Source organism: Prionailurus bengalensis, chromosome A2, assembly GCF_016509475.1.
Source record: "Prionailurus bengalensis isolate Pbe53 chromosome A2, Fcat_Pben_1.1_paternal_pri, whole genome shotgun sequence".
Classification (NCBI taxonomy): domain Eukaryota; kingdom Metazoa; phylum Chordata; class Mammalia; order Carnivora; family Felidae; genus Prionailurus; species Prionailurus bengalensis.
Window position 1 is genome coordinate 50,816,051 of NC_057348.1, and position 27,096 is coordinate 50,843,146.

Consider the following 27,096-nt stretch of genomic DNA (forward strand, 5'->3'; position numbering starts at 1 on the left):
ACCATGATGGCTCCTGATATAAACCCACTAAATTAAATGTTTGGGCTTAACTACTCCACCCCTATTCCCATCACTTAGAATTTTGACAGAGCAGAAACAAACACCTTCCACTTCCCCTGGGGAATAACCCAGTAAAGTAGTGTATTTCATTTCAGCCATCATTCTTACAATATATAAGGAACACACGAAGTTGAGCATTACTTAAATATCTGTTGCAGGTGTCTGTCTTCTTTTCTTTCCCTCTTTCTTTTTATAGTTCAGCTGATGTCTGAGCATCAGCATCATAAAATTCCTTACTTATTGTCAACTTTGTGGGTTTTTTTAATTAGAAAAGTAATCATGCTCATTATTTTAGAAATCAATCAAAATGGAAGAATATAAGGAAAAAAGGTCTCCTTCCCACCATTCCCTGTCACTACCACCCTGCCCCCACCTCTGACCTACATTCCATTCCTAGTCCCCAAGAGTAAACAGCATCACAAATCAGTAAAAACTATCAGACTCTTTTTATACACACCTAATACTTAGAGCACACCTAAGACACATATTTTTTTGTTAAAAAAACAGGGTTACATTACACAGACACACACACACACACACACACACACACACACACAGTGGGGGTCCATGGTTTTCTTTCTCATTCACACAGTCTACATAATTATTAAATGTTCTTTTGCCTTCAAAAAAAGATACAAAGACAGTCAAGTGGATGAGTTTATTACAGTTCAGACGCAAAAATTCAAGTTCATAAAACCTGGGGCACTTTAAAAATGCAGGTTTCCAGGCCCCACCCCAGTCCCCAGAGATTCTAATTCAATAGGTCTGAGATAAGACCCCAGAATCTGAATTTGTTATAAATTCCTCCCTCGTGATCCTGATGCAGGTGGCCCAGGAGCCACATTGGTAAAAACAGTGTAGTAGTCAAAGAAAGCCCTGCCTGAGACTTACTTCCAGCTGCCCATGAGGGCAACTCCACCTGCACTCATGGTTTCTTAGTGCTACCCCACCTTCCTCTCCTTTCCAACCAGCTGCACTTACTAAGTGTTTCATCTGTAGGCATGGGTTCCCTGTCCAGGACTCTGAATGCTGGTGACCCTCTTACTGATTTAGCTAACATTTTCATTTATCAGTAAATGCTCCTGTGTACCAAGCAGTGTGCTGATATGTGTTACTTCAACTAATTCTTTCTTTCTCTCTCTCTCTCTCTCTCTCTCTCTCTCTCTCTCTCTCTCACACACCACACACACACACACACACACACACACACACACACACACGTGAGATATTATCATCCATTTTCCAAGTCAAAACTGGTGATATATCTTCCCCATTCTTCTCCTCTTTTTTTGGGATAAGAAAAGACTTATCCAAGGTCATTCAGCTGATAAGCTATAAGGCAAAATTCAGATCCATGTCTGCGTGGTTCCACCCAAAGCATAGTCCCCATCTTTTTCCACAGTCCACATACTTGTCTTACCTTCCCTCTGTGGCTTTAGCATAACTTGCTCAACCAGAATGGATTTTGGCCCTCTTCAGTTGAGCCCTGGCTTTAATTTCCCCTTAATAGCACTTATCCCACAATTGTATTTACCATCTTGAGTATAACTACTACTGCCTTCCTTTTCTGGAACCATTTTTGTCTTTTATACCAGGAATTGTATGTTTCTCTTACAAGTACCACTTCCTGACTCCTTCAATATTTTGATGGCTTCTGACTCTTCTCTAAAGGGAAAGATGGTGCTGTCTAGATCCCAAATACCTCAAGAAACGATGGTGATGACATAAGCTTGGCCAATACAGTTCAGCTCTGTAGATCAATATCAGAAATCACCTACACTATTTTCAACTATGTATACCCACTTGCTTCAGGTCCCCCCAGGAGCTCTGTACCACCCTGTCATAACACTCAACATTTTTGCCATTACAGGTTAAAATCTGTCTTCCCCGCAGAATTATAAAGTCTATGAGGACAAGGAACACAGTAGGAACTCAATTAATGTCTGTTAAGCTAAATCAAAGTGAATTGGCCTACCACATTCTCAACATTTCTTTCCCCCTATTCCCAACAGCGCAACAATTCTGTGTTTCTGGCAAAGAGCAGTAGAGCCTCTGCCATTTTTGGCACAGGGTCTTCATGGCAAATTTATGCCAAGTATGAGATCCAGCAAGTCAGAGATATTCAGGGTAGGGTCTAAGCAGGAGGGTCATGCCCAGACTAAAGCCCTGAATTAGCTGAGGGTCAAGAGACAAACAAACTCCAAAGACCATAACCTAGCAAAAGGTCAGGAGCCAGGTAGAAGGTCAAGGCATCCCCAGTTACCAGGTGTCAGAAGCCAGGGAGAAACTGTTCTGCCTCGGTTTCCTCAAGAGGATATATCTTTGGGAGATCCAAAGCATACTGTCTGGAGAGGCCACCGATAAAAATAAAGACATTGTAAAGTAAAAAGTAATGCAATGGCCAACTCCACTTACAAATGCCCTATCCAGACGACAGCTGGAGAGCAGCCATGTTGCTCAGCCAGTTTGCATTCTTTCGTACAAATAAAATCAGAGAAGTGACACCTACTCTTTTGTGTCCCTGAAGGTGGCTCAGGTGTTTCATTGCTAAGGGTCCTCTCATGTCACCTCCCTCTGTGTCTCTCTCATTCCTTTTAAGGCACTCTAAGCTCTAGAAAGTGCCCCTACAGAGCTGTCACCTCCCAGGGTGCTCCCATCTCTGAGTGAGAGCTATACCCGCCTACAGGAATTCAGGCCTTTCTGTCTGACAAAGAGTCAGAAAACTTACTAATCTAAAATACACTGTATTCTGAAATAGCCTCACTGACCATGAGAAATAAGGGGAAAGCAGGTTATCACTGTTGGAAGCAGACCGGCAATCAGGAATTCCTGCAAGTACTACCGATGACCAGGGACACTGGCAGAGAGCAATGAGGAAAGGGGGACCAAAGGAAATGTACCAGCAGGGAAGGGTCACCTGCTGTTGAGGCTAAATTCTTTGCCCTAGACAACACTCTCTTTTTAATATTTCCTGCCAAAGGCAAGAACTGCTGCCCGGGTACCAACAGGGAAGTGAGACTCTAGGGGACCAGGAAGGGGGAAAATTTTAGCTACAAGTGGCTAGGACAGATGTGGGGAGGGGGGAGTGGTTCTTGATGAGTCAACTCAGTTCCCCCCAATTTTATACAAATCCAGTGGGACAGAAACAGCAACACAAGCCAATCCCCACAACAAAATGGTTCCCAACAAACCCTTGCTCTAAAGGACCATCACAACACGTGGAAGGTTATGCTTATTGATTGATGTTTGTACTTGACAAAGTCTATTTATTTTTAGGCCATAAGCTATTTTAAGCTCTAAGCCTGGGATGATTTGCCTATCAGCTTTTTTATAACTTTTTTATAACTTTTCATTAAAGATCTGTGATCCCATATTTTTGAGATACATATATATAAAGCAGATTTGGTAAATAGAGATATGAAGTCTGGAAGATAATAATACACTGAATGTTTATAGTGCTGGCTCAGGAAGTGGTTTCTAAATTCTTTTTTTCTTCTTTTTTATATTTTTCTATATTTAAGAAACTTTTAAAATGACATGTATTATATCCATAATGAGAAAAAAATGTAATAAAAAAAGTAAAACTCTCACCCAGGGTACCTGGGTGGCTCAGTTGGTTAGGCATCCAACTCTTGGTTTCAGCTCAAGTCAGGATCTCACAGTTTCAGGAGGTCGAGCCTCGTATCAGGCTCCGGATCCTCTCTCTCCCCCACTCCCTGCTGCTCCTCCACTTGTGCTATCTCTATCTCTCTCAAAATAAATAAACAAACAAACAAAAAAACAAACTTAAAACAAAAAAAAAGAAGAAGACTCTATTCCACCATCTCCAAGGTCAAAGACTCATGGTTATCCAGTGGTTAGAAAGGAACTTGAAGCTCTTGTCCTTACCACCCATAGTCCATTCCGTCTACTCTGGATTTCAGCCATGTCAACCTTCTCACCATTTCCCACGTACCCAGGCCTTTTCATAACCCCCATGCCTTTGCACATGCTGTTCTCTCTTTACAACATGCCTTTTACCACCAGCTGTGCTTCTATCCATCCTTCAAAACCCTACCGTGAAGTCCTTTCTTCTATAAGAACTTCTTCAGCTCTCCGGGGCAAAGCTGTCAACTTTCACTCTCAGTTTTCAAAGCGTGTATGGTTCCGGCACTGTCCTGATACTTCTTATACTTACTATAATCAATTAATCTATTCTTGTAACTACCTTTCCCAGAAAACACCAAGACACGGATGGGGACTACATTTTATCCATTTTTGTATCCCCACTTCAGACACAAACCAGGATCTCAATTGACAGAAAAGACTGGATTCCCTGCAAGACCCCTGCAAGTGGCCACCTAGTCCCTCTACTTCATTCCCTTGAATGAGTTGGGCAGCTCTGCACAGATACAATTGTCTGTTCTTCGGATTCTTCATCTTCCTGAATTACCTTCCAGTAAGGGCTGGGGGAAAGCCTAGATCAGCTTCATTTTGTTCCTCTAAACTGCAATCCCCAGCACAATCCTAGGTACCCTGAAGTAGAACATTTATATGTGCTTGTGTGCAAAGTCCATCATTCATTCATTCTACCAATAGTATGAACACCTAGTATATACTAAGGGCCGTTCTGGGTGCTAACAAAACACAAATGGACAAGAGAAGAAGCAAAAGTCTTGTTCTTACACACCTTCAATTCTGGTAAAGAGAAGAAATAAACAAGGGAAATATCATATGGCCATAAGTACTCTGCTGAGAACTCAAGTCAGCTAATCCAAGTTACTTCACAGCTATTTAAGGTTGGGTGGTCAGGAAGTGACACAAGAGCTGAAAGCTGAATCCTAAGAAGGAGCCAGCCATGTGACAATCTAGGGAAAGAGGGTTCTAGAAAGAGGGAAAAGCTATGTGCAAAGGCCCAAAGTGGGTTACAAGCTTGGACTGTGGAGAGATAGGGGGGCCAAGGTGGGCAGAACATGGCTTTGTAAGCCTAGCCAGTGATTTGGATTCGACTCTTATGCAATGAGATGCTACTGGAGGGTTTGCAATCAGGAGAGTAACCCGGTTAGATTTAAATTGTGTAAGGATTACTGCTAGCTGCTGTACAGAGAACAGGTTACTGGGATAAGAGAAGCAGGGAGACCAGTTAGGTCAGTAGCTTTCAACTGAGGCCTCTTTTGCACGTGCCCCCCTCTGCCCCCTCCCCCGACCCCTTCCCCCACCCCCACCCCAGGAACCTTCACAACATCTGGAGGCATTTTTTGGTGTCACAGCTTGGGGGAGGGAAGGAGGTGCTACAGACTTCTAACAACTAACAGGCCTCAAACAACACATGTTGTGCAGGACAGGTCCCACAACAAAAACTAATCCAATTCCCAATGTCAGTAGTGCAGAGGTGGAGACACTTTGAGTTAGAAGGATGTTGCCATGGTCCCAGCAAGAGGTGATGGTAGTCTGGGCCAGGATGGTGCAGGTGGAAAAGAAAGGAAATTCACTGCAATATTTTGAAATACTGAAGGGTTTTCTTCCATATTTCCTTAAGAGCTTCTGGACCAGATTCAGGCAAGGAGGGCTCTCTGTGTTCATTGCCTCAGGGATAATGCAGAGAAGGAGTCAATTCTTGGCTTTTGACTTTCAAAATAGCTTTGAGGGAATGTGTGGTGACAAAGAGCCAGGATACCACCCCCAATAACCTCCTTTCCCCTTCCCAACTCTACACATGGATAAAGATTTCCAGGAGTCAGTAAAGCAAAGTGTATGTAGATTTTTATGGATCTATAAGAAAATAGCCTGCACCTTGCCTCACCCCAAACAAGCCCAAGGAAAGAGGATGATGAGGGAACCCCCCACACACATTTGCAGAATCTGGGAACAGACAGGAGCTGGGCCATTTCCCCAGGCAGAGCTCTAGGGAGGCACTGGAGGGGAATCAAGTGTGGGGCCTGGCAAGACAGGCCTGAGACAAATGTCCAGAGACGCTCACAGCCCAGCATGGTATGTGAGAACCAGGATGGCTCCCAGTGCTTGCAAACAGCACAGAAGGACTAAAGAGAGATACACAGGAAAGAGTCTCGAGATTGGGAACAAAGAAGGATCGATCACTGGCATAGACAGACCACTGACGACCCAAAGGGAAGGAGGCTATCTCAGTTGCCAAAATAGATTGATGATAACCACAACAGATGTCACTTGGCACTGCCTTAGTCCCCTGGACCTTGGGGCACAACCCTGAAGAAAACAGGAGGAACCCCAAATTGACTTAGATTTATGTCTGTCACCCTCAGCAAAAGAGAGATGAGAAATGGAAATCAAGTTACAGAGAAATAAAGAAAAACCTAGTTCTCATACACCTGAATTTGTGGCTGAGATCTGTTCACTCTGAGGCGCATGGGCTACGGGCTTTCGCGCATTCCTCTGCATCATCATTTGGCATTGACCGTACAATCCCACGGGCAGTGCTGAGGTCCATTCAAGGCACCTTGAACACAGCCTGCAGCCGAGTGCATCCCCTTACTGTCACACACAGACACAGGCACACGCCATGCATATTGATCAGGGGCAAGCTGTCGCCAAATTACCGTTTAAATCAATGGTTGAGCGCTCTGTAATTGGAGATGTCAAAACCCACATTTTCTAAGTGACCTCAAAACACCACATCAATATCACTTAGCTGAGCTGAATACGCATTTGTTTTACCTCTTCCCCTCTTCAAACTGCCCTCAGAGAAAAGTATAAAAATTAGCGAACTGGGCAAAAGGCAAAAAGAGAAAGAATGTGGATAATCCACAAATTGTGAATTTCAAAATGTAATCTCAGGAATACGGTCTTGTGCGATTTTCCATGAGAAACATCTACAAGATGGAATAAGTTTAAGAAAATTCATGGCCCCTTCTTGGTGATTCACACTTAACACGTTCTAGGTTCCCAGAAGTCCTGTGGGAGGGACGCCGGGTGGCTGGTTCTGTTAAGCGTCTAACTCTTGACTCCAGCTCAGGTCATGATCTCACAGTTCTAGGTTCGTGAGTTGGAGCCCCTGTTGGACGCTGCATGGAGCCTGCTTGGAATTCTCTCTCTTCCACCTCCCCCCCCCAAAAAGAAGTCCTGTGGGAAACAAGCCTATTCAACTCAGTTTATGTTAGAACTCCCAAGACCCATTTGACCACGTAACTGTTTTTCCCACCTAACGCCTCTTGACATCCAATTTCGTGAATACATCTCAGGGAACACTACTCCAAACATAAATTGGCCTAATGATTATATGAATTAAGAGAAAAGAGCCAAAATCCCACTCCTGGCCAGCCAAGATATTTTATAAACACCAACAAGCCATCAGGACCCATCAGGACTTGCTGGGTCCTGTGTTAGGCCAGAGGCCAACAAGCCATCAGGACCCACAGGACTTGCTGGGTCCTGTGTTAGGCCAGAGGTTCCAAAACTCAGCACCTTGAAGAAGTCGACCCCTGTCCCTTCCTGGCAGTGACAAGGACAGGACCCATCTTCTAAATGAGCCTAACCTCACCTCCTCCTGACCCTCTTATCCTTACTCTTATATCTTTGCCTCATCCCATTCTCCAAGGTACCACTCAGCTCTACCTCCCAGGCAACCACCACCGGTTGGCCTTACACCACCCACCGGAGCAATCCAACTTCATATGTTTCTTGATCACCAACTAGATGCCAGGCATGAGCATACAGCAATGCACCGATCAGAGAGAGCTTTCCTCCTCACGGAAATATGGTCTCGAAGTGTCTCTACACCAGAACCCTTCTCTGAACATTAGTTTCCACATCTGGAGGGTGAGGGAAGAAAAGTGGGGGAGTTGGACTCCCCTCCCTAGTGGAGGGGACTAGAAGAACCCTCAAATTTCCAGTCCTATATTTTCCAGTTTATGGAGGCAGATATGGCAGCCTCAGTCAAGTCTACAGAAGTGTCTTCGGTGGGCACTTTGCCAAAGGTGACTCCATGGGATGGGTGTGAAGGATCTGACACAGTTGGTGGCATCCAGGGAGAACCAGGAAAAGTCGGATTAGAAGGGGAGTTGAAGTTTCAGGAACAGTAGGAAGTCAGAGATAAAGACCCATCTCAGAGTGGTCCCCCCAGGAAAGAGACCCCTGGGTTTCAGAGCCACATTGCTATGACACGGCTTTCACCTCACTGTACAACTGGAAGTCAGGAAGGCTCTGCGTAAACCCTAACTCTGCCACTGTTCCCTGTGCAATCTGATGCAACTTATTTCATTTATTTCTCTGAATGATAGAGCTTTTAGTCTATAAAATGGGAATAATAATGACTACCTCTGAGAAGTACTGAGATCACAAAATCAGATACTGTGTATATGACTGAGACCCGGAACTAAATAAAAATCAATTACCTCCCACGCCTAAGTAAAGTTATATAGCCTAAAGCATGGCTTGTAACAGTCACTGAATGAATGAGTGAGTAAATGAATGAATGAGTGATTGAGGTTTCTAGAAAGGAAAGGTTGTCTTTAATAAACTCTGGTGGTAAAAACTCCAAAAATGGCCAATATAGACCTCTAGATGTACAGATTTCCCCAAACTGCAAAAAGCCTGGAATGCAGTGTTCCCAGCCACACCCTACTGTGACTGTGGCAAACATCACCTCATTAAACATTTCTCTTGCTTTGAACACATAAGCCTTCACCAAATCTCCACTAATAAATATCTCCCCTGTCAGGGACAAACAAGGAACTTCAGTAAACTATGGAGAATGTTTCCTTTATCAATAAAACCCCTACTTTTTTAAAATGTTCATTATTTTTGAGAGAGAGAGAAACAGAGCATGAGTAGGGAAGGGGCAGAGAGAGAGGGAGACACAGAATCGGAAGCAGGCTCCAGGCTCCGAGCTGTCAGCACAGAACCAGATGCGGGGCTCGAATTCACGAGCTGTGAGATCATGACCTAAGCCAAAGTCTGATGCTTAACCGACTGAGCCACCCAGGTGCCCCAATCCTCTACTTTCAATGGAACAAAAAGTATAGGTGCTGTCATAGATTGTGTCTCCCCCTCCAAATTTGTATGTTGAAGCCCTAACCCACAATGTGACAATGTGATAGTATCTGGAGGTAGATGAGGCCTTTGGGAGATAATTAGGTTTAGTTGAAGGTCATGAGGGAGAGGCCCTCATGATGGGATCAGTGCCCTTAAAGAAGAAGAAGACAGACAGCCTCCTCTCTCCCTCTCTCTCTCTCTCTCTCTCTCTCTCTCTCTCTCTCCCCACACTGAGCAAAGGCCATGTGAGCATACGGCGAGAGGACAGCCATCTACAACACTAGGAACTGAATCTGTTGGTACCTTGATCTTGGACTTCCAGACTCCAGAACTGTAAAAATAAATGTCTGTGGTTTAAGCACCCAGTTCACAGTATTTTGTTATGGGAGCCCAAGCAGACTAAGACACATGTCAAGGAAAATAACTAAGTTAGCTAAAAGTTGTTCAGAGTAAAACTTCTCATTAGTAAAGTACCGGCCACTCTCTCAGCCTATCTGGCGAAACAAAACGACCATGAGCACAGATGTGAGGGAATCACTAATTTTGCCTAGGAGAGTTGGAAGAAGGTGTCATTTTGGCAGCCACTGAACGACGGTCGGGAGTTGCCCAGACAAAGAAAGGGTGGAGGAAGGGGGACACTTTAACCAGAACAAAGGCACAAATGGCACTAGATGTGAAGGTTCCAGGAAGGGATACTGAGGATTCAGATACAAGGGATTGGCCTCATGTGGTTTTAAGAGCACAGGCCTAATATAGAGAAAACAACTAAAGATAAAACAGGAAAACTGGCTGAGGCTCCATCACCAAGACCTTTTATGGACTTCAACTTACAGGCCAGAAGTTGCAAAGCGGTGGGTTGTGAGCTGAAACTGTCCTACTGATGAGTTTGTTCAGGCAGCATAGTGTTTCTTAAAAATTTGAGTTACATTTGGGGCTCCTGGGTGGCTCAGTCAGTTAAGCGCCAACTCTTGATTTGGGCTCAGGTCATGATCTCGCAGTTTGTGAGTTCGAGCACCCCGTGAGGCTCTGCACTGGCGATGCAGAACCTGCTTGGGATTCTTTCTCTCCTACTCTCTCTGCCCCTACACCGCTCACACTCTCTCTTAAAAACAAACAGTAAAAAATATTTTTTAAAAATTTGAGTTGCATGTAAAACTCAGGAGATTTTCAGGGCACCTGAGTGGCTCAGTCAGTTAAGCATCCGACTTCAGCACAGATCATAATCTCACAGTTCATGAGTTCAAGCCCCGCGTCAGGCTCTGTGCTGACAGCTCAGAGCCTGGAGCCTGCTTTGGATTCTGTGTCTCCCTCTCTCTCTGCCCCTCCTCCACTGGCACTCTCTCTGTCTGTCTCTCTCAAAAATAAATAAACATTAAAGAAAAATATTTTTTAAATCAGGAGATTTTCATCATGGCCTAGGATCTAGCAAACGAGTCCCAGATATGACATGAAAAGCATGAGAATAAATAATCTGAATTTCATAAACATAAATACTTTTGTGCTTCAAAGGGCACCATCGAAAAAGGGAAAGCATAACTCACAGAATGGAGGAAAATATTTGCAAATCTTATATCTGATAATGGACTTGTATCCAGAATAAAGAACTCTTATAGCTCAAAAAAGGAACCCTCCTACACTGTTGGTGGGAATGTAAATTGGTGTAGCCACTGTGGAATACAGTATGTTGGTTCCTCAAAAAATTAAAATAGAAATACCATATGATCCAGCAATTCCACTGCTGGGTATTTACCCAAAGAAAATAAAAACACAAATTTGAAAAGATATATGCACCCTTAGGTGTATTGCAGCATTATATACAACAGCCAATATGAAAGCAACCTAAGTGTCCATGGATAGATAGATGAATGGATAAAGAAGATGTGATGTGTTTATGTATGTATGTGTGCGTGTGTGTGGATCTAGAGAGAGAGAGAGAGAGAGAGAGAGAGAGAGAGAGAGGAATATTACTTGGCCATAAAAAAGAATGAGATCTTGCCATTTGTGACCACATGGATGAACCTAGAGGGTATTATGCTAAGTACAGTAAGTCAGACAGAGAAAGACAAATACCACCTGATCTAACTTGTATGTGGAATCTAAAAAACAGAACAAATGAACAAATAAAAACCAGAACAGACCCATAAATACACAAAACAAAATGATGGCTGTCAGAGGGAGAGGGGTAGTGGGATGAGTAAAATTGGTGAAGGAAGTGGGAGATATAGGCCTCCAGTTATGGGATGAGTAAGTCACGGGGACGAAAGGCACAGCATAGGGAATACAGTCAATGATATTATAATAGCATTGTATGGTGACAGATGGTAGCTACACTTGTGAGCACAGAGTAACATATAGAGTTGTATCAGTATGTTATACACCTGAAACTAATGTAACATTGTGTGTCAAATATCCTTCAATTTAAAAAAGAATTTACAGCTCAAAAATAAAAAAGACATCCCAATTTTTTAATGTTTTTAACATTTCTAAAAACTTAAAAATAAAAATGAGGAGATTTTGTTTTAAAATCCAGATGCCCTTGAAACACTAAAAGAACTGACCAGTCTGGGCTCACATCCTGCCTGGCACTGAGACTGAAGCTGAGCAGAGGCTTACGCTTCTAGGTGAGCCTTAATCAGCCACAGTCCCCGCTACTCCTCAATATCTCTCCACCCAGCATACTTTCCTCATTGAAGCCTGTTGAGAGTAGTGAGGGTTCCTAAAGTTCTCGTCCATTCACTCAATGCCATACTCTCTTTAAGACTAAACTCATTCTCGGGGCATCTGGGTGGCTCAGTGGGTTAAGTGACCGACTTGGGCTCAGGTCATGATCTCCCGGTCTGTGAGTTTGAGCCCATGTCAGGCTCTGTGCTGACAGCTGTGCAGAGCCTGGAGCCTGCAGCCTACTTAAGATCTGTGTGTGTCTCTCTCTCTGCCCCTCCCCTGCTCATGCTCTGGCTCTGTCTCTCAAAAATAAGTAAATGTTAAAAAAATTTTTTTTAAAAAGACTAAACTCATTCTCGGGGCGGCTGGGTGGCTCAGTCAGTTAATCATCTGACTTCGGCTCAGGTCATGATCTCTTGGTTCGTGAGTTCAAGCCCCCATTGGGCTCTATGTTGACAGCTCAGAGCCTGGAGCAAGCTTGGGATTCTGTGTTTCTGTCCCTCTCTGCCCCTCCCCTGCTCATGCTTGCTCTCTCTCTCTCTCTCTCTCTCTCTCTCTCTCTCTCTCTCTCAAAAGTAAATAAACACTAGAAAAAAAAATAAAAAATAAAGACTAAACTCATTCTGGTGCTCAATTGGGAGTTTTTGTGTTCTGAGTTTCTGTTTTTGTTTTTTCCATTTCCTTTACCGATTTTATCACCATGTTTCAAGAAAACTCTTAGAAAGCCAAGAATGTATCATATACTCTGCATCTCTCACAACACCCAGCACAAGACTAAGAAGAAAGTAGATAATCAATGTTTACTGAATGAATACATAAATGAATGAGTAAATAAACACTTCTCTGTGATCTTCTTCAAAATCTGCCCTTCTTCCCCCAAATTCTAGACTTTTGCTATTAAGAAGATGGCCTAAATGACTATGGATGTATAATTAAAAACCAAAACAAAACACTAAAGTCAATCACTGTGTTTCTATTTCAATTTTCTATTAGGTTGAAATGGAAATGGGAACTCTAGATAAATGCAGAATAGATCATTATGTCTGACAGCAAGATGAATGAGAGCCCAGGGCACTGAGAACTCTGGCAAATAAGATTACCAAACACTATCGGTGATCTTTGAGGGAACTGTGAAAAACAGGATAAGTGCCAAAATGCTGGAGATAGGCAAATGTTGTTCTGATTTTCAAAAGGGGAAGAAGTTAGAGCTTGCCATTTCCAGACTAGAGAATGTGATGTCACTCTCAAGCAAAGTGCTTGAACAGATTCATAAAGGGACACTTGCAAGCACCTCAGACAGGAAATAGAGTCCATCTGGGGCCAGCACAGGGTCACCAAGAACAACGCATATGAAATTCATTTCATTTTCTTCTCTCTGACAAAGATCCTAATCACTTAGTGGATTGGAGAAATATAGCATGTAAAATAAATATGGTACAGTGAAGGGGTGGGCAGTGAAAAGGACTAATTCAATCCTTGGGCTATATTAATAGAAGCAATACATGCAGCATAAAGGAGGTGATAGTTGTTTTTCTTTCTCTGATCACATCAAAAGCCTCTCATATAGAACTTAGAAACACTCGTTTTTCTTTTTTTTTTTTTACTGTTTATTTTTGAGAGAGAGAGAGACAGAGAGAGAACAAGTGGGGGAGGGGCAGAGAGAGAGAGACACACAGGATCTGAAACAGTCTCCAGGCTCTGAGCTGTCAGCACAGAGTCTGACATGGGGCTCGAACTCAGTAACAGCAAGATCATGACGGAGGCTGAAGTGGGACACTTAACAGACTGAGCCACCCAGGTGCCCCTAGAACTTAGAAACACTCTTAAAGGGGGTACCTGGGTGGCTCAGTCAGTTAAGCGTCTGACTTCAGCTCAGGTCATGATCTCACAGTTCCTGAGTTCAAGCCCCAAGTCGGGCTCTGTGCTGACAGCTCAGAGCCTGGAGCCTGCTTCAGATCTGTGTCTCTCCCTCTCTCTCTCTCTCTGCCCCTCCCTGTTCATGCTCTGTCTCTCTCTCTCTCAAAAATAAATAATAAGACATTTAAAAAATGCTTTAAATAAATAAATAAAGTAAAATAAAAGCACAAAGCTCTCATCTAGACAGTGCTCTCAAGGGCACCATAACCACCATCACCCTTTCATCTACTGCCCTCACGGAGGTGGTAGACCAACTATCACAAATCATCTTACTTGGCCAGCTTCACTCATTTATTGTATCTGTCAAGCACCCAAAGGCACTTGGGAGTTTGTAACCAGGATACAGTAAATCCAAAGGAAAGTGAAGATGATTAAGCAGCAGATAAGCATCTTATGTGAGTAAATGAGGATAATCATAGTGGGGCTATGATCAGAGTCTCTAACATCCAATGGGCAGTCATGGGGAAGAAGCATCTGTCTTGTTCTATGAACCCCCAAGGAGAAGATACTATAGAACCAACAGATGAATATAAAAACCACTTACAGCAGCCAGGGCTATTAAAGGTAGAATATGTGGACTTGGGAGGTGATGAGTTCCCCATCACTGGACATGTACAAGCACATGCTATACTACTGCATTGCAAATATATAATCAAAGGGATTCAGGTAACTGATGAGGCAAGAGAAGGCATGGATCTGATATTTCTTTTACAATAGGGAAAAAAAAGAGTGTTAAAACATTCTCCTCAGGTCAATAAATTCTTCAAAAAGAGATAAAAGAGAGTAAGTCAACAAAGAACTCAGTATCATTTTTAAAAACCAAAAATGCCCCTCACTAAATTCACAGAGGACCAAATCTATCTAAGTAGGCGAAGGGTTTGCACCAAACTGGTCAAATGATACCCAGGGAGAAAGGAAACAGGCTTCAGGCGTTATTTTTGGTGATTGGTCAAACATTCTTCAGAGGCAAGCAACAAAGGCAAGGGATAAAAGTAAGAGGGTAAACAATGGAACGATCAAGAGACAGCCAGTCCCCACCACAAAACCGCCATCTGCCACTGACATCAATCCTTCAAGGGCCAGCCTCAGGCAAACAATGCAATGGGAAAGAAGACCAGCTACCTTCACATTTCTGGCCTTGTGACCTTGGGCACGTCACTCAACCTGACAAGGCCTCAGTTTCCTCATCTCTAAAGCTGAGCTCATTCATACAAACACTTTCCGTACATTGTGTAGGCCAAGAGTAGTGATGTTTGGGAGTGAGCCAGACAGAGAAACTGTAGAGCCCTGTGCGTACATCATCAGGAACTATGATGATGATTAACAAACAGAATTTTGAAAGGAAAAGATTCCAGACGGTTTCAGCCACAGCAACGTCCTGGCCTTAGTCGTGTGGGTGTCAATTCTAAAGGAATAAAATTCAACTCCTTTAACCAGAATGTAGAGACCCTTAGGGTCTGGAAGAGACAAGATCATCTGGACAAATTTCCTGCCGGAAATGCATGACCTTGGACTTGCTAAGTAGTTGTTAAAATAAAGGTGAAAGGTAAAAAAGTAAAAGAATCAGCCGGAGCAATAAATGCTTCATTGATCCTCAAGCCAAGTTCACGGGCCCTGTGGCAGTGATCCAAAAACAAGATGAGCGTTATTTCCTACCAAGACAATGCTAACAAAAACCCCAAACTGTCCAAAACTCAGCATTCGCTTCTCTAGTATGGCATTTTTCATGAGAACCTCAGTTAAAAAGAACTATAATACTCAGCCAAATTCATCTTACAAAACATAAACTCCCTAAAAAGTGTGTATGCAAAGGCCGAAACTGGGCTTTTGTATTGATGCAGCCGGGTGAGTTCAAATCTCTGACCAGTAAAGGGCCTGTGACTAAATTTTCAGCAAGGCTGAAACATCCTAAGTCAGTTTGCCACACTGAGCTGAAACCTAGAGAACGTTTTCAGCTCCCTTTGCCCTGGGGTCTACCCCCAGAGGTGATTAGCATGCCGGGTCTGACCAGGACTAGAAGACACAAGAGGGTTGGCGAGACTGAAAAAAAAACAAAAAAAAACAAAAAAAAACAAAGCCCTCCCCTGTTGGCCACTCCCCTCCCAAAGGTTCCCAAGCATCGGGAGCGTGTGCAGCAGCTGTGGATGTCGGGCCCCTGCCGCTCCCGGGGAGACTTCCTGGGTCACTGAGTATGGAGCTGCAGAAGCACCTAAAAGCAGGTGGGGCAGCCTCAGGTCACCTGAGCCCCAAATAATCAACTTGCTCAAACAGTCCACCCACAATCTCAAGAGCAGGCGTCAATACATCCATTGAAGATGTATTTTGTCTTTAGTCTTTCTGTGGGAGACCACAAACACACCCTGTGTCGCAGCAAGGAGATCCAGGACCAGAGAGAAAACAGACACTAAGAGACGCAGGCCCAGGCTTCCCTCAGGGTCTGTCCTCGGAGAAAGGGTGAGTATGGAGCTTTTAGATTTTCCTTGCCAAAACTGAGTCTAGAACTCAGGAAGGTGGGAGAACCCCCTCTGGCGTGAACCAGGATTCTGCCTGCATTTGTCTATGCGACTGTGTCCGGTTCCCTATTTCGCCTTGCTAGTGCGGATTTAGGGAGCAGTTTCTGAGAGGAGCGTGCACCCCGTAGCCCCAAAGCTGGAACAGGCAGCCAGAGGTCATCCCACTCTGCTGGCAGGCTTCCTCTGGTGCTACGGAAGCCAGGCAGCTCCTACCAGCCGAAACGGCACACTAAGCTGTTGGCTTTGAATGAAGGCTGATGACCCTACACGCTAGCAGGCAGACGGGCGGTGATTGGGGCTGCACACTGCGAGAGAATACATTTTCTGCACCGAGCTCCCTCTTTATGCCTAAATGCCTGCATTAGTTTGGATCAATATGCCCCATAACAGTTAATCCATGGCAACCCAGGCCAGCCGAGAGACACTGACAAAGAAGTGCAACACAGGGATGCTGCTTCTGTGTGCACATGCATGTGAATTCCAGCCCAGAGAAAGGGGCAAGGGAAAGCAACAAGAAACCAAAAAGAAGAAAGAAAAATAAAAGCAGATAGTAAAAAAATCACATTAAGGGGCTTTCAGCATGGGAGGGGGGAAGAGGCAGTGACTGTCAAAATGGCCTTAGAGTGACATGTCACGGCCAAGATGATGGAGTATCCACGACACTCCTAAAGCCGGGCGTAGGATCCTCCTCACACACCTGCAATGCAGTGATTGCTGCCCATTCTATAATCCACACTCCCAGAGCCAGGGCTCTCTGCAGTTGAAACCAGTCTGGACTTGTGCGGCTGCCACTGTTCCTACTCACAATAAGATTATTGATGCATAACAACATTTCGTGATGGCAGGGAGGAAAAAGGGTAAAAGAAAGCCAGAGCAAGAGAAAAAAGGAAAGGGGAGGGGAAGCATGACTCCCCAGCCCGCATCTCACCTTTTATTTGGGCTTCATATTCAGCAATGATCTCTTTGTCTTTCTTGAACTTAGTTTGAGATGACATCTTCCAACGTGGCCAAAGGCACTGACAGGCTGTTTGATTTATTTCTCTTTTTCTTCCCCAGTCCTCTCTCAAGCCCTGGTAATCACTCGGCTCTAGTCGATTTCACAGGGTTTAGGGACTAATCTCTTTTACTCGGCTGCAGAGCCAGGGGGGAGAAAAATGCTTCTCGTTCTGGGAGGAAAATTCTCTTTACTTGCCGAAAAAATGTCTCTAGTAGCTTGGTCTGGTCAGCTCCTCTTGCAAAAGAAGAACTACCGCCCCTAGGAGCACAGTAACCTGCCCCAGATTTTCAAGATTTTTCTTCCACAAAAATAATAACTGAGAGCAATCACACACACATGCACACAAACACACTCACGCGTGCACTCTCGCACTCAACCGACACACACACAGTCGTGATGCACACGCACACATACACACACACACTCTCACTCACTCACTCACACCCGCTCACCCACCCACCCACACACACACACACACATACACACACACATCCACAGAGGCGCGGCGCCTCCTTGCTTGTGCAGTCAGTCTCCGGCTGGCTTTCGAAGGCTCTGCTAAGGAGATGGTCAGGTTGCCAGAGGGCCGGTCATCTCGCATCCTCCCTCCCTTCGGCGCCTCTGGTCTGATGTACAGTGAGGATCAAAGCCAGAAGAGCGAGATGGAAGTTCTCCTGCTGCAAGGCTTAAGCTCCGGTGAACCACGGCTGGACTGCTCGCCCTGCAGGGCTGGCTGAGCGCTCCCCCACCCACCTCGTCACCAAGCTCCACCTCCCGGATTTTATAACAACTGACACATTGTAGCCTACAGGAGAGCAGAACTCATTGCAAGCAGAAAGGGGAAGAAATGCTCACAAAAGGGAAGGCAGCAGGAAAAAGAATCGGGTTGGAAAGGCCTGAGAGGCCCCTGCAAACTCCATTAGCAATCGTGTTAGGAATTTTTCTTCCAAAAACTTCAAAAGTCTCACCTTTTCTTTGCACCATGCAGTTTAATTTCTCAAAGCAATGGCTATGTGACAGTTTGTTACTCTGTAGGGATTGTCTCGCAGAGGGGAGAGGCTGACCCATGTAGGCAAGCTCATTAATATTTGTTGAGCAATTGCGGGGTGGCAGGGACAATGCCAGGCATTTCAGACATGCAGCTTTGCAAAGCTGTTGAGAGCAGGCATGCTAGAAACACCCAGCTGCTTCACTGTCTCTTAGAGCTTTAGCCAAATCAATAACTCATTGAGCCTCAGTTTCCTCACCAATGAAATGGGCTCTCTTTAGGGCTCTTTAATTCATTCTTTCAACAAATATTTATTGAAAGCTTACCATAGGTCAGGCATTATTCTGGATACAGGGATACAGCAAGAGTCAAAATAGGCACAGACATTAAAAAAAGAAAAAAAATCCCTGTCCTCCTGGAGCAGTTCCAGGGTCTCTACTTGACACAACTCTGGGAAATCCCCACCACTCACGTTAATATTCTCAGTAATGGTAGAAACCAGAATGCACTGTGAATGGTGCCTCCTGGAGTCACACGAGGCAAGAGGCCCGGGAAGGGGAAGATGAATAAACAAAATGAGTAAATTATACTATAGTGTAAAGAAGGTAAGTGCTATTGGGGAAGAAAATATTGTAGGGTAAAGGACTTCAAAACTGAGGGAGCTCTTGGGAGGATCAAATAAAAATGTAGAGCTAAGCTTAGCACAGTGCTGGGCACATAGTAAACACTCAATAAATGGTAGCAATTATTATTACCCCATGATATCCCCCACAAAGAAACCTAACAACATAGTATAAGTATCCCTGTTTCACAGATGATGGAAGAGAGGCACAGATTATGGGAAATGACTTACCCAAGGTCACCAGCATATCAAAAAATAGGCTATCTGACACCAGATTTTGACCATACAAATGCTCAAATAGCCTGCATTCTACTAGAGAGATTAAACCCATTTCAGGAGCACCAGGGTGGCTGTCGGTTGAGCGTCCAACTCTTGATTTTGGCTCAGGTCATGATCTCACAGTTCGTGGGATTGAGCCTTGCTTCAGGCTCTGCGCTGACAGCACAGAACCTGCTTGGGATTCCCTCTCTCCCTCCCTCTCTCTCTCTCTCTTTCTCTCTGCCCCTCCTCACCCCATGCACAAGCTCACACACACACACTCTCTCTCAAAATAAATGAATAAACATTTAAAAAAAAACATTTCAGATGCACTTAGGTAGAAAAGATTTGTTCTCTAAAAATAAAATCAAGCACTGTAGGGTTGCTGACCACAGGAATTACACATATTAAGAGTGTCCTTAATATGTATTATCCCCCAAGTTTGGTATTTTCACAAATTTCTCAAAACAGTCTTATATTTGCCCATTACATTTTATATAATAAATGATTGGATTTGGGTTCAGAAATGAATCCATTCCAGTCCATTGAGGTTTCCCAGAGAGGGTAGCAGTTGCAATGGGTCTCCTCAGACAGGCATGAGGCCCAGAGGTTGTAGGGGGGAGGTTGGGAAGAGACAGGATATTCCTATGGAGCAAACAGTATGAGCTAAGCCTGCAGATGGAGAGACATAGGATCTGCCTGGAGAGAGCACATGGGAAAGTGCAGACGGTGAACCACAGGGCTTATTACAGCTTCATGTCCAGAGACAGGAGGTCGCAGAGTTCACAAATACTATCCCCCAACCTGTGCCATCACCCCCCTGCCTCACCCTTCCCATGGGCTTGCTCAGGCCCTCTGAGGTTCCCCTCTGGACCAGTTTAAAAGAGCGAAAGCCACACATGTTACCTGAAAAAGATGTGCTCAGAGATTAGCATCCCTGCCTCAAGACTAACCCTCGAAGGAAGATCAGAGTTAAGTACTGCGCATCTTGGGACATGAGAGACAGGATTCCCTGCCTGGCTCTGCCACGGCAGTTCTGAGAACTAGCCCAAATGACTTAACCTGCTGTTGCTAGTTGGAGGCAGGAACTAGTGAATGTCAGCCATTCTCGCCATTACTAAAGTTTCGAGTCCAGAGATATTTCTGGGAGACGCAAGTACAGGCACTGAGCCACAGAAACATCATAAAAGGCTTTATGAAACTGAAGTGAGGTATGGTATAGGGCCACATGCTGAGCGGCAAAAGAAGCTGGATTTTGGTGTGAGACAGATGGCGATTAAAATTCCAGTTCTGCTGCTTACCAGCGTGGGGCTGGCCCTGAGTACCTTCTGTGCCTTCACTGAGCCTCACTCCCGTTTCCTCGCCTGTAAAATGGTGGATCCAACTTGATTATGAACTTATAGTGCCTGGCACGTGGCAGAGGTCCCACAGATATTTTTTTTTTTTCAGGGCCCAACCCCCCAGGGCCTAGGATCAGAGCTGGGGCTCCACAGATCCCCCCTCCGTGCCCCGGGTTAGGAACCGGAAGAGAAAAAAAAGAAGAAAAGGGTTATGTCCCCTGCAAATACATCACCACACACAGTGAACCCACATCATCCAGAATCAGAATCTTCCTCCCCCAAGAAGAGGTAGTATGACTGGGGCAGGCTCCCTGGGACAATGTACTCCACTTCCTCCTTCCGATCCTCACCATGGCTCACAGGCCCTTCTGTGACACTCCCCTCCACGTAGCCACCTCTTCCTTGCCATGAGAACGAAGAGCCAGGCCTGATGACTACCCTTCACAAGGTAGTAACAGAACTCACACTTTTCCCAAAAACAAGTGTGCTGTGGTGGGCAACAGGGCTCTACCATGTAATCTGATCTGTGCCACCCCCAAGGATGGGAGTACCTACTGAAAGGGTATATTCCATTTACCTTGGGCTCATTTCCTAAATTCGTTTAGGTATTCCTGAATTATACTAAGAGCTAGTATTTATTGAGCCCTCATTCTATCCAGGCACTGGGCCAAGTACTTTATTTAGATTTTATCACTGACTTCTTGCTACAACCCAATGGGTCAGGTTGTGTAATCATCCTTGTTTTACAGAGAGGGAAACAGAGGCAGAAAGCAATGAAGCAATTCCAAGATCACACAACTAGCTACCAACTGAATCGCATTCAAACCCAGAGTCTGACCGTTATCAGGGCCCAAGGACCTGATCGGCATACAATTCTATACCAGAGCAATCATCGTAGGAATAACTGCTGTCAAGTATTGACTTTTTTTTTTCAATCAATACAGTGCTCAACCTAAAGTTTGCTATTAAAAAAAGAATTCAGGTGTAAAAACATAAGGAAGGGGCACCTGGGCAGCTCTGTCAGTTAAGAATCCAACTTCGGCTCAGGTCATTATTTCATGGTTCATGGGTTCAAGCCCCCCATTGCGCTCTGTGCTGACAGCTCAGAGCCTGCAGCCTGTTTCGGATTCTGTGTCTCCCTCTTTCTCTGCCCCTCCCTCACTTGTGCTCTGCCTCTCTCTGTCTCTCAAAAATAAATAAACGTTTAAAAAAATTTTTTAATGTAAAACAAATAAGGAAAACATATCAAAAATGGCCATTGATGAGGCTTAAATTACAATTAAGAGCTGATTAACACAAAACCCACTAAACTGATTTCTTTTTCTAGTAGGAAAAAAAATTTTTTTTTAAAGATTCTACTTGAAGGAAGAATGACCAGAAAAGTTTTGGGTTTAAAGCTTTTTTTTTTTTTTGGTCAAATATGAAAACTCCCCAAGATAACTAATAAGAGTTGATATCTTCTGTGACATTCCCCAAATGCTACCAATTACTTCATCCTTGACTGGCTCAGGAACTAATTCTGCCCTTCAGTCCCTGCTCAGCAGAATGGAAGCAACAACAGAACTCAGCTAGTTAGTGCCAGAATCGCATACAAATTAACAGTGGCAGTGACAACAAGCCATGCGTGTATATACTGGTTTATATTTTGTAAAGCCCTTTCATATTGTTTATCTTATTTGGTCTTCACAATAATCCTGGCAGAGAGCACAAGTAGCCTGTTTTTAGTCCCTGTTTGAGGAAAGGAGTATATAAGTGACAGCTTCTATGGGAGAATTATTTTATAACCTCACATATGAGGACGGCCTTCCTAACTATGTCACAAAACCCGTAAGCCGTAAAAGGATGACACAGTCAACTATATGACAATTTTTTTATTAATGTTTTTATTTATTTTTGAAGGAGAGAGACAGAGTGTGAATGGGGGAGGGGCAGAGAGAGAGGGAGACACAGAATCCCAAGCAGGCTCCAGGCTCTGAGCTGTCAGCACAGAGCCTTATGCAGCGCTCGAACCCACGAACCGTGAGATCATGACCTGAGCCGAAGTCAGTGGCTTCACCGACTGAGCCACCCAGGTGCCCCAACTATATAACAAGTTTTTCAAAATTCTGCCCAGCCAAAAAGCACCATAAACAAAGTCAAAGACAAACTGCAAACTGAGGAAGAATATTTGCAACACCTGTTTATAAGCTGAGAACTAATTTCCCTAGTACACAAAAACATACAGATTTCCCTAATATACAATTCCAATATTTGGATATGAATGTTCATAACAGCACTGTTCATGACAGCCAAAAGGTGGAGACAATCCAAATGTCCATCAACAGATAGATGGAGAAATAAAACATGTTCTATCCATACAATGGAATATTATTCAGCCATAAAAAGAAATGAAGCACTGATAATGATGCAATATGAATGAACCCTGAAACACATTATGCTGGCTGAAGGAAGCCAGACAGAAAAAGCTACTTATTGTAGAAGTCCATGTATATGAAATACCCAGACTAGATAAACCCACAGAGACAGAAAAAAGATTAGGGGCTACCAGGAGCTGTGGCAGGTGGGGAAAATAGGGAGTGACTGCTTAATGGATACAGGGTCTCTTTGGTGGTGATGAAAATGTTTTGGAACTAGAAAGAGGTAATGATTGCACAACATTGTGAATGTACTAAATGCCACTGAACTGCACACTTTGAAATGGTTAATTTTGTCATGTGAATTTCACTTCAATAAAAAATAAATACAAAAAAAAAAAAAAAAAACTTCCTTCAAACCTGTGAGAAAAACACCAACAGTCCAGTAGAGAAAAAGGAAAAGGCAACAAATCACAATTCACAAAAAGGGGAAAAGGGGAAAACCTATGAAATTTTAATCAGCCTCATTCATAATGAGCATAAGTCAGCATGGCTAGATCCAGGGGCTCTAACAATGTCAACAGAACACTGTATGTCTTCCTCCAACTCCCCACTCTGCTTTCCTGTATGGTGGCAGGCTGTCCCCACAAGATGGCAAAGATGGCCCCAACAGCTCCAGGCTCAATTCCCCCAGCTTGGCAATTCCAGTACAAAGGCAGCCTTTCCCAAGAGTTCTAGCTAAAGTCTCAAGAATAGTCAATTGGCCTGGGCTGGGATGCATGGCTATCCATGAATCAATCACTGTGGCCAGAAGGTGGAATGTTCTGCTTCACCAGGCGTGGATCATGGGCTTGCCCCTGGAGCTGTGGGATGAGGTGAGTCCCAAACAATCCACATGACCCAAGAGATTCCCAAAGAAGGATCAAGGTACTATTTCCAGATGGAGGAATGGATTCTGGATGAGCAAAATCAACATGTGTCTGCTATGGAAAAGATTGGGGACGGGAGCCTGGGTGGTTTAGTCAGTTAAGCATCTGACTCTTTTTTTATACATATAACATTTTATTAGGAATAATACTGACTTACGGTTTATCGACTGCCTATCATCTGTAGGGCACTATGTTAGGCTCTGTGAATATAACAGTGAATGACTGAATGATCAAGTCTAGGTATTTGATTTCAAGGAATTTAAAATCTAGCCTATCTAAACTCCATAGTAATTTTAAGGGCATGATACTATATTCCCATTTTAACATTTATTTATTTTTGAGACAGGGAGAGACAGAGCATGAATGGGGAAGGGTCAGAGAGAGAGGGAGACATAGAATCCGAAACAGGCTCCAGGCCCTGAGTTGTCAGCACAGAGCCCGACGCGGGGCTTGAACTCACGGACCACGAGATCATGACTTGAGCCGAAGTCGGACGCTTAACCGACTGAGCCACCCAGGCACCCCTATATTCCCATTTTATTTTTTTATTTTTTTAAATGTTTTTATTTATTTTTGAGACACAGAGAGACAGAGCATGAGCAGGGGAGGGGCAGAGAGAGAGGGAGACACAGAATCTGAAGCAGCCTCCAGGCTCTGAGCTATCAGCACAGAGCCTCACATGGGGCTTGAACTCACGGACTGTGAGATCACGACCTGAGCTGAAGTCAGCCGCTTAACCGACTGAGCCACCCAGGCGCCTCCTATATTCCCATTTTAAAGATAATAAAAGTAAGTCTCAAAGTTAACTAGAACATCCAAGTTAACATAGGGAATAATTTGTAGCATCAAGGGTGAAAGGTAAGTCTATCAGATTCTAAAGCCCATTATTTTTCCTCTCTGTTATACCTATTAAAAGTTTTTCCACATTTAGTAGGTAAAATGGAGATCAAATAGCTCAAACTAAATGGTGCAAAAGGAAGGAGTTTGAGAAAATAATCTTTTTCCTCCAGCTATCATTTTAGGTGCCATGATGTATTATATATTCAAATGTTGCCCAATTGAAAAAATAAATCAACATGCCAAGGAAATACAGGAAACATGGAGACAAATTAGGTGATGATGACAATTCATGTGAGAAGTACCTGTTTGGACAAACAGAAAAAAAGTGATAGAAACACATTATCAGATTTGCTAAAGAAATCAGATGGTTCAATGATGAAAGAAATGTTATAGGTACCTGGAAGTAAGATTTATGGTGTTTGAATATGGCGAGAGTTGCCTTTATGCTAGGGAGTATAAGTGATCTTTTATCTGTGTGTGTGCAAATAAAGATGTAAAATAAGCATCCGACTCCTGATTTCAGCTCAGGTCATGATCTCATTGTCATGAGATTGAGCCCCGCGTCCATGCCCCATGCAGAGCCTGCTTAAAATTCTCTCTCCCTCTCCCTCTGCCCCTCCCCTGCTAGCTTGCTCTCACACTCTCTCTCTCTCAAAAAACAAACAAACAAAGATGGGGGGGGTGGGGGTGAGGAAGGGAAATTCACAGAAGCTATCTATCCATGGAGGTGCACCTGCGTGGCTCAGTTGGTTAAACATCCAGCTCCTGATCTTGGCTCAGGTGATCATCTCATGGTTTGTGAGACTAAGCACCTTGTCAGGCTCTGCACTGAGCTGACATTGTGGAGCCTGCTTAGGATTCTCTCTCTCTCTCTCTCTCTCTCTCTCTCTCTCTCTCTCTGCTCAAGCACACTCTCTCTCTTTCTCAAAATAAATAAACATTTTAAAAAATTAAAAAAAGAAGAGATCCATGGAAAATGTAAACACTTTGGCCCATTATCCTCCCCAGAGAAGAAAAAGTGACATAGCCAATTGGTGAACTTGAAAAGAGAGACTGAATTTCCCCCTTCATCTTCTCTTTTTGGATGTCTCCGCTTACAAAAAGGATACATTTGGCTCTGTTCTTCTGACCTTGCATTAAGAGGAAGGGCAGGGCTAGCTGTACCCTGTCCCCTTGTGGAGGACACCTGTGGTAGCCACAACTAGCTGGGAGAGTCTAATTCAGGGATAAAGAGTTAACTCCCCTCTAGGACACTTGCCTAAACCATGTCCTCCAATCTAGTTTTATCATGAATAAAGCTTAAGTTTTAAGAAGCAAAATAACAAAGTTTTTGGAGCTGGGTTGGAAGCCTGGCTTTGCCATCACTAGCTGCATGACCTTGGGCACGTTGCTGGCTGGCACCTAGTAAATGCCTCATAAGTGTTTGTTAAACAAATAAAGACTCTCCATGTTAAACAAACATCCATCTGTCTCCTTTATTTACTTCTCAGTTGGTTCAAAACTTGAAAGGGGAAGAAAAGGTTGTAATATATTAACCCCATGAAAGCCCAACACTAAAGAACTTACAGCTTTTCAAGTTTTTTTAATTCTAAGGTATAAGGTCAATCACATCAGTGCACAGTTGTGGGTGCTTTGTCAGATGGTCAAAAGTCTCAGTCTCTTTGAGCTGCTATAACAAAATACCACCACTTGGGTGGCTTATAAACAGCAATCATTTATTTCTCACAGTTCTGGAGGCTGGAAGTTCAAGACAAGGGTGCCAGTGTAGTTGGGGGAGGGTCCTTTTCTGGGTCACAGACTTCTCCTTGTATGCTCGCAAGGCAGAAGCTCCCTCGGGTCTCTTTTATAAGGGCACTAATCCCTCTTATAAAGCCTCCACCCTCATGGCCTAATCACCTCCTAAAGGCTCCACCTCCTAACACCGTCACATCGGGTGTTAGAATTCCAACATGTACATTTTTGAGGGGACACAAACATTCAGACTACAGCACCAAGCTATAGTGACTCAGGCCACATCTTACAGACCAGTAGATACCTGCATAGGGCACAAGTCCTCAAGACTGGAGAGACAACAAGGACATAAAAGAGGAAACAAGAGCATAGGGAAAATGTTCCAGGATCAGGACAAAGGACCAACTTGAGACTCCCAGTCTCAGCCTCCTCACCTCTGCACTGGGAGAATAATATGACTTCTTATGGCTCTTGGAAGCATTAAGTAAGGTAATGAATGAGAAGACTTATCATATGGCTATGAAGAATTATTAAAGTGCCCACTGATCCTCTGTATGCATTTAACGAGTATGTCCTGACCATTTTAAGTGCCCTCCATTGAGTACTGGGAGAAGTAAGGGATGATGTAACTTGATCGAGGTCTTATAACTCATAACTACTGGAGCTGGGCTCTAAACATAGGTCATCTGACTCTAGTACATCATGCAGGCCATCGACTGCCAATGAATTCATAAGCGACCTAGAGATCAGGGTAGGAAATGGGGAGCCCACAACAAATTCTCACCTTGTCTCACTGTTATGGACTGAAGGCTGTGTACCCCTCCCTCAAAATTCCAACATTGAAGCCCTAAGCCACAATGCGATGGTACGTGAAGGTGGGGTTTTGGGGGAGTTGGTTAGG

The 27,096-nt window shown here is 44.0% G+C and overlaps 1 protein-coding gene across 4 annotated transcripts in view; it reads right to left on the reverse strand.

Moving 5' to 3' along the window:
- SRGAP3 (SLIT-ROBO Rho GTPase activating protein 3) overlaps positions 1 to 17,877 on the reverse strand; it is a 262,356-nt gene extending 244,479 nt beyond the window's left edge. For all 4 annotated transcript variants that reach the window (XM_043588002.1, XM_043588001.1, XM_043588000.1 and 1 more), the window contains exon 1: positions 17,068 to 17,877. In XM_043588002.1, coding sequence (XP_043443937.1) covers positions 17,068 to 17,134 — 67 coding nt within the window. In that variant the 5' untranslated portion in view covers positions 17,135 to 17,877. The remainder of the gene's footprint in view (positions 1 to 17,067) is intronic.
- Between the last annotated feature and the right edge of the window lie 9,219 nt (positions 17,878 to 27,096).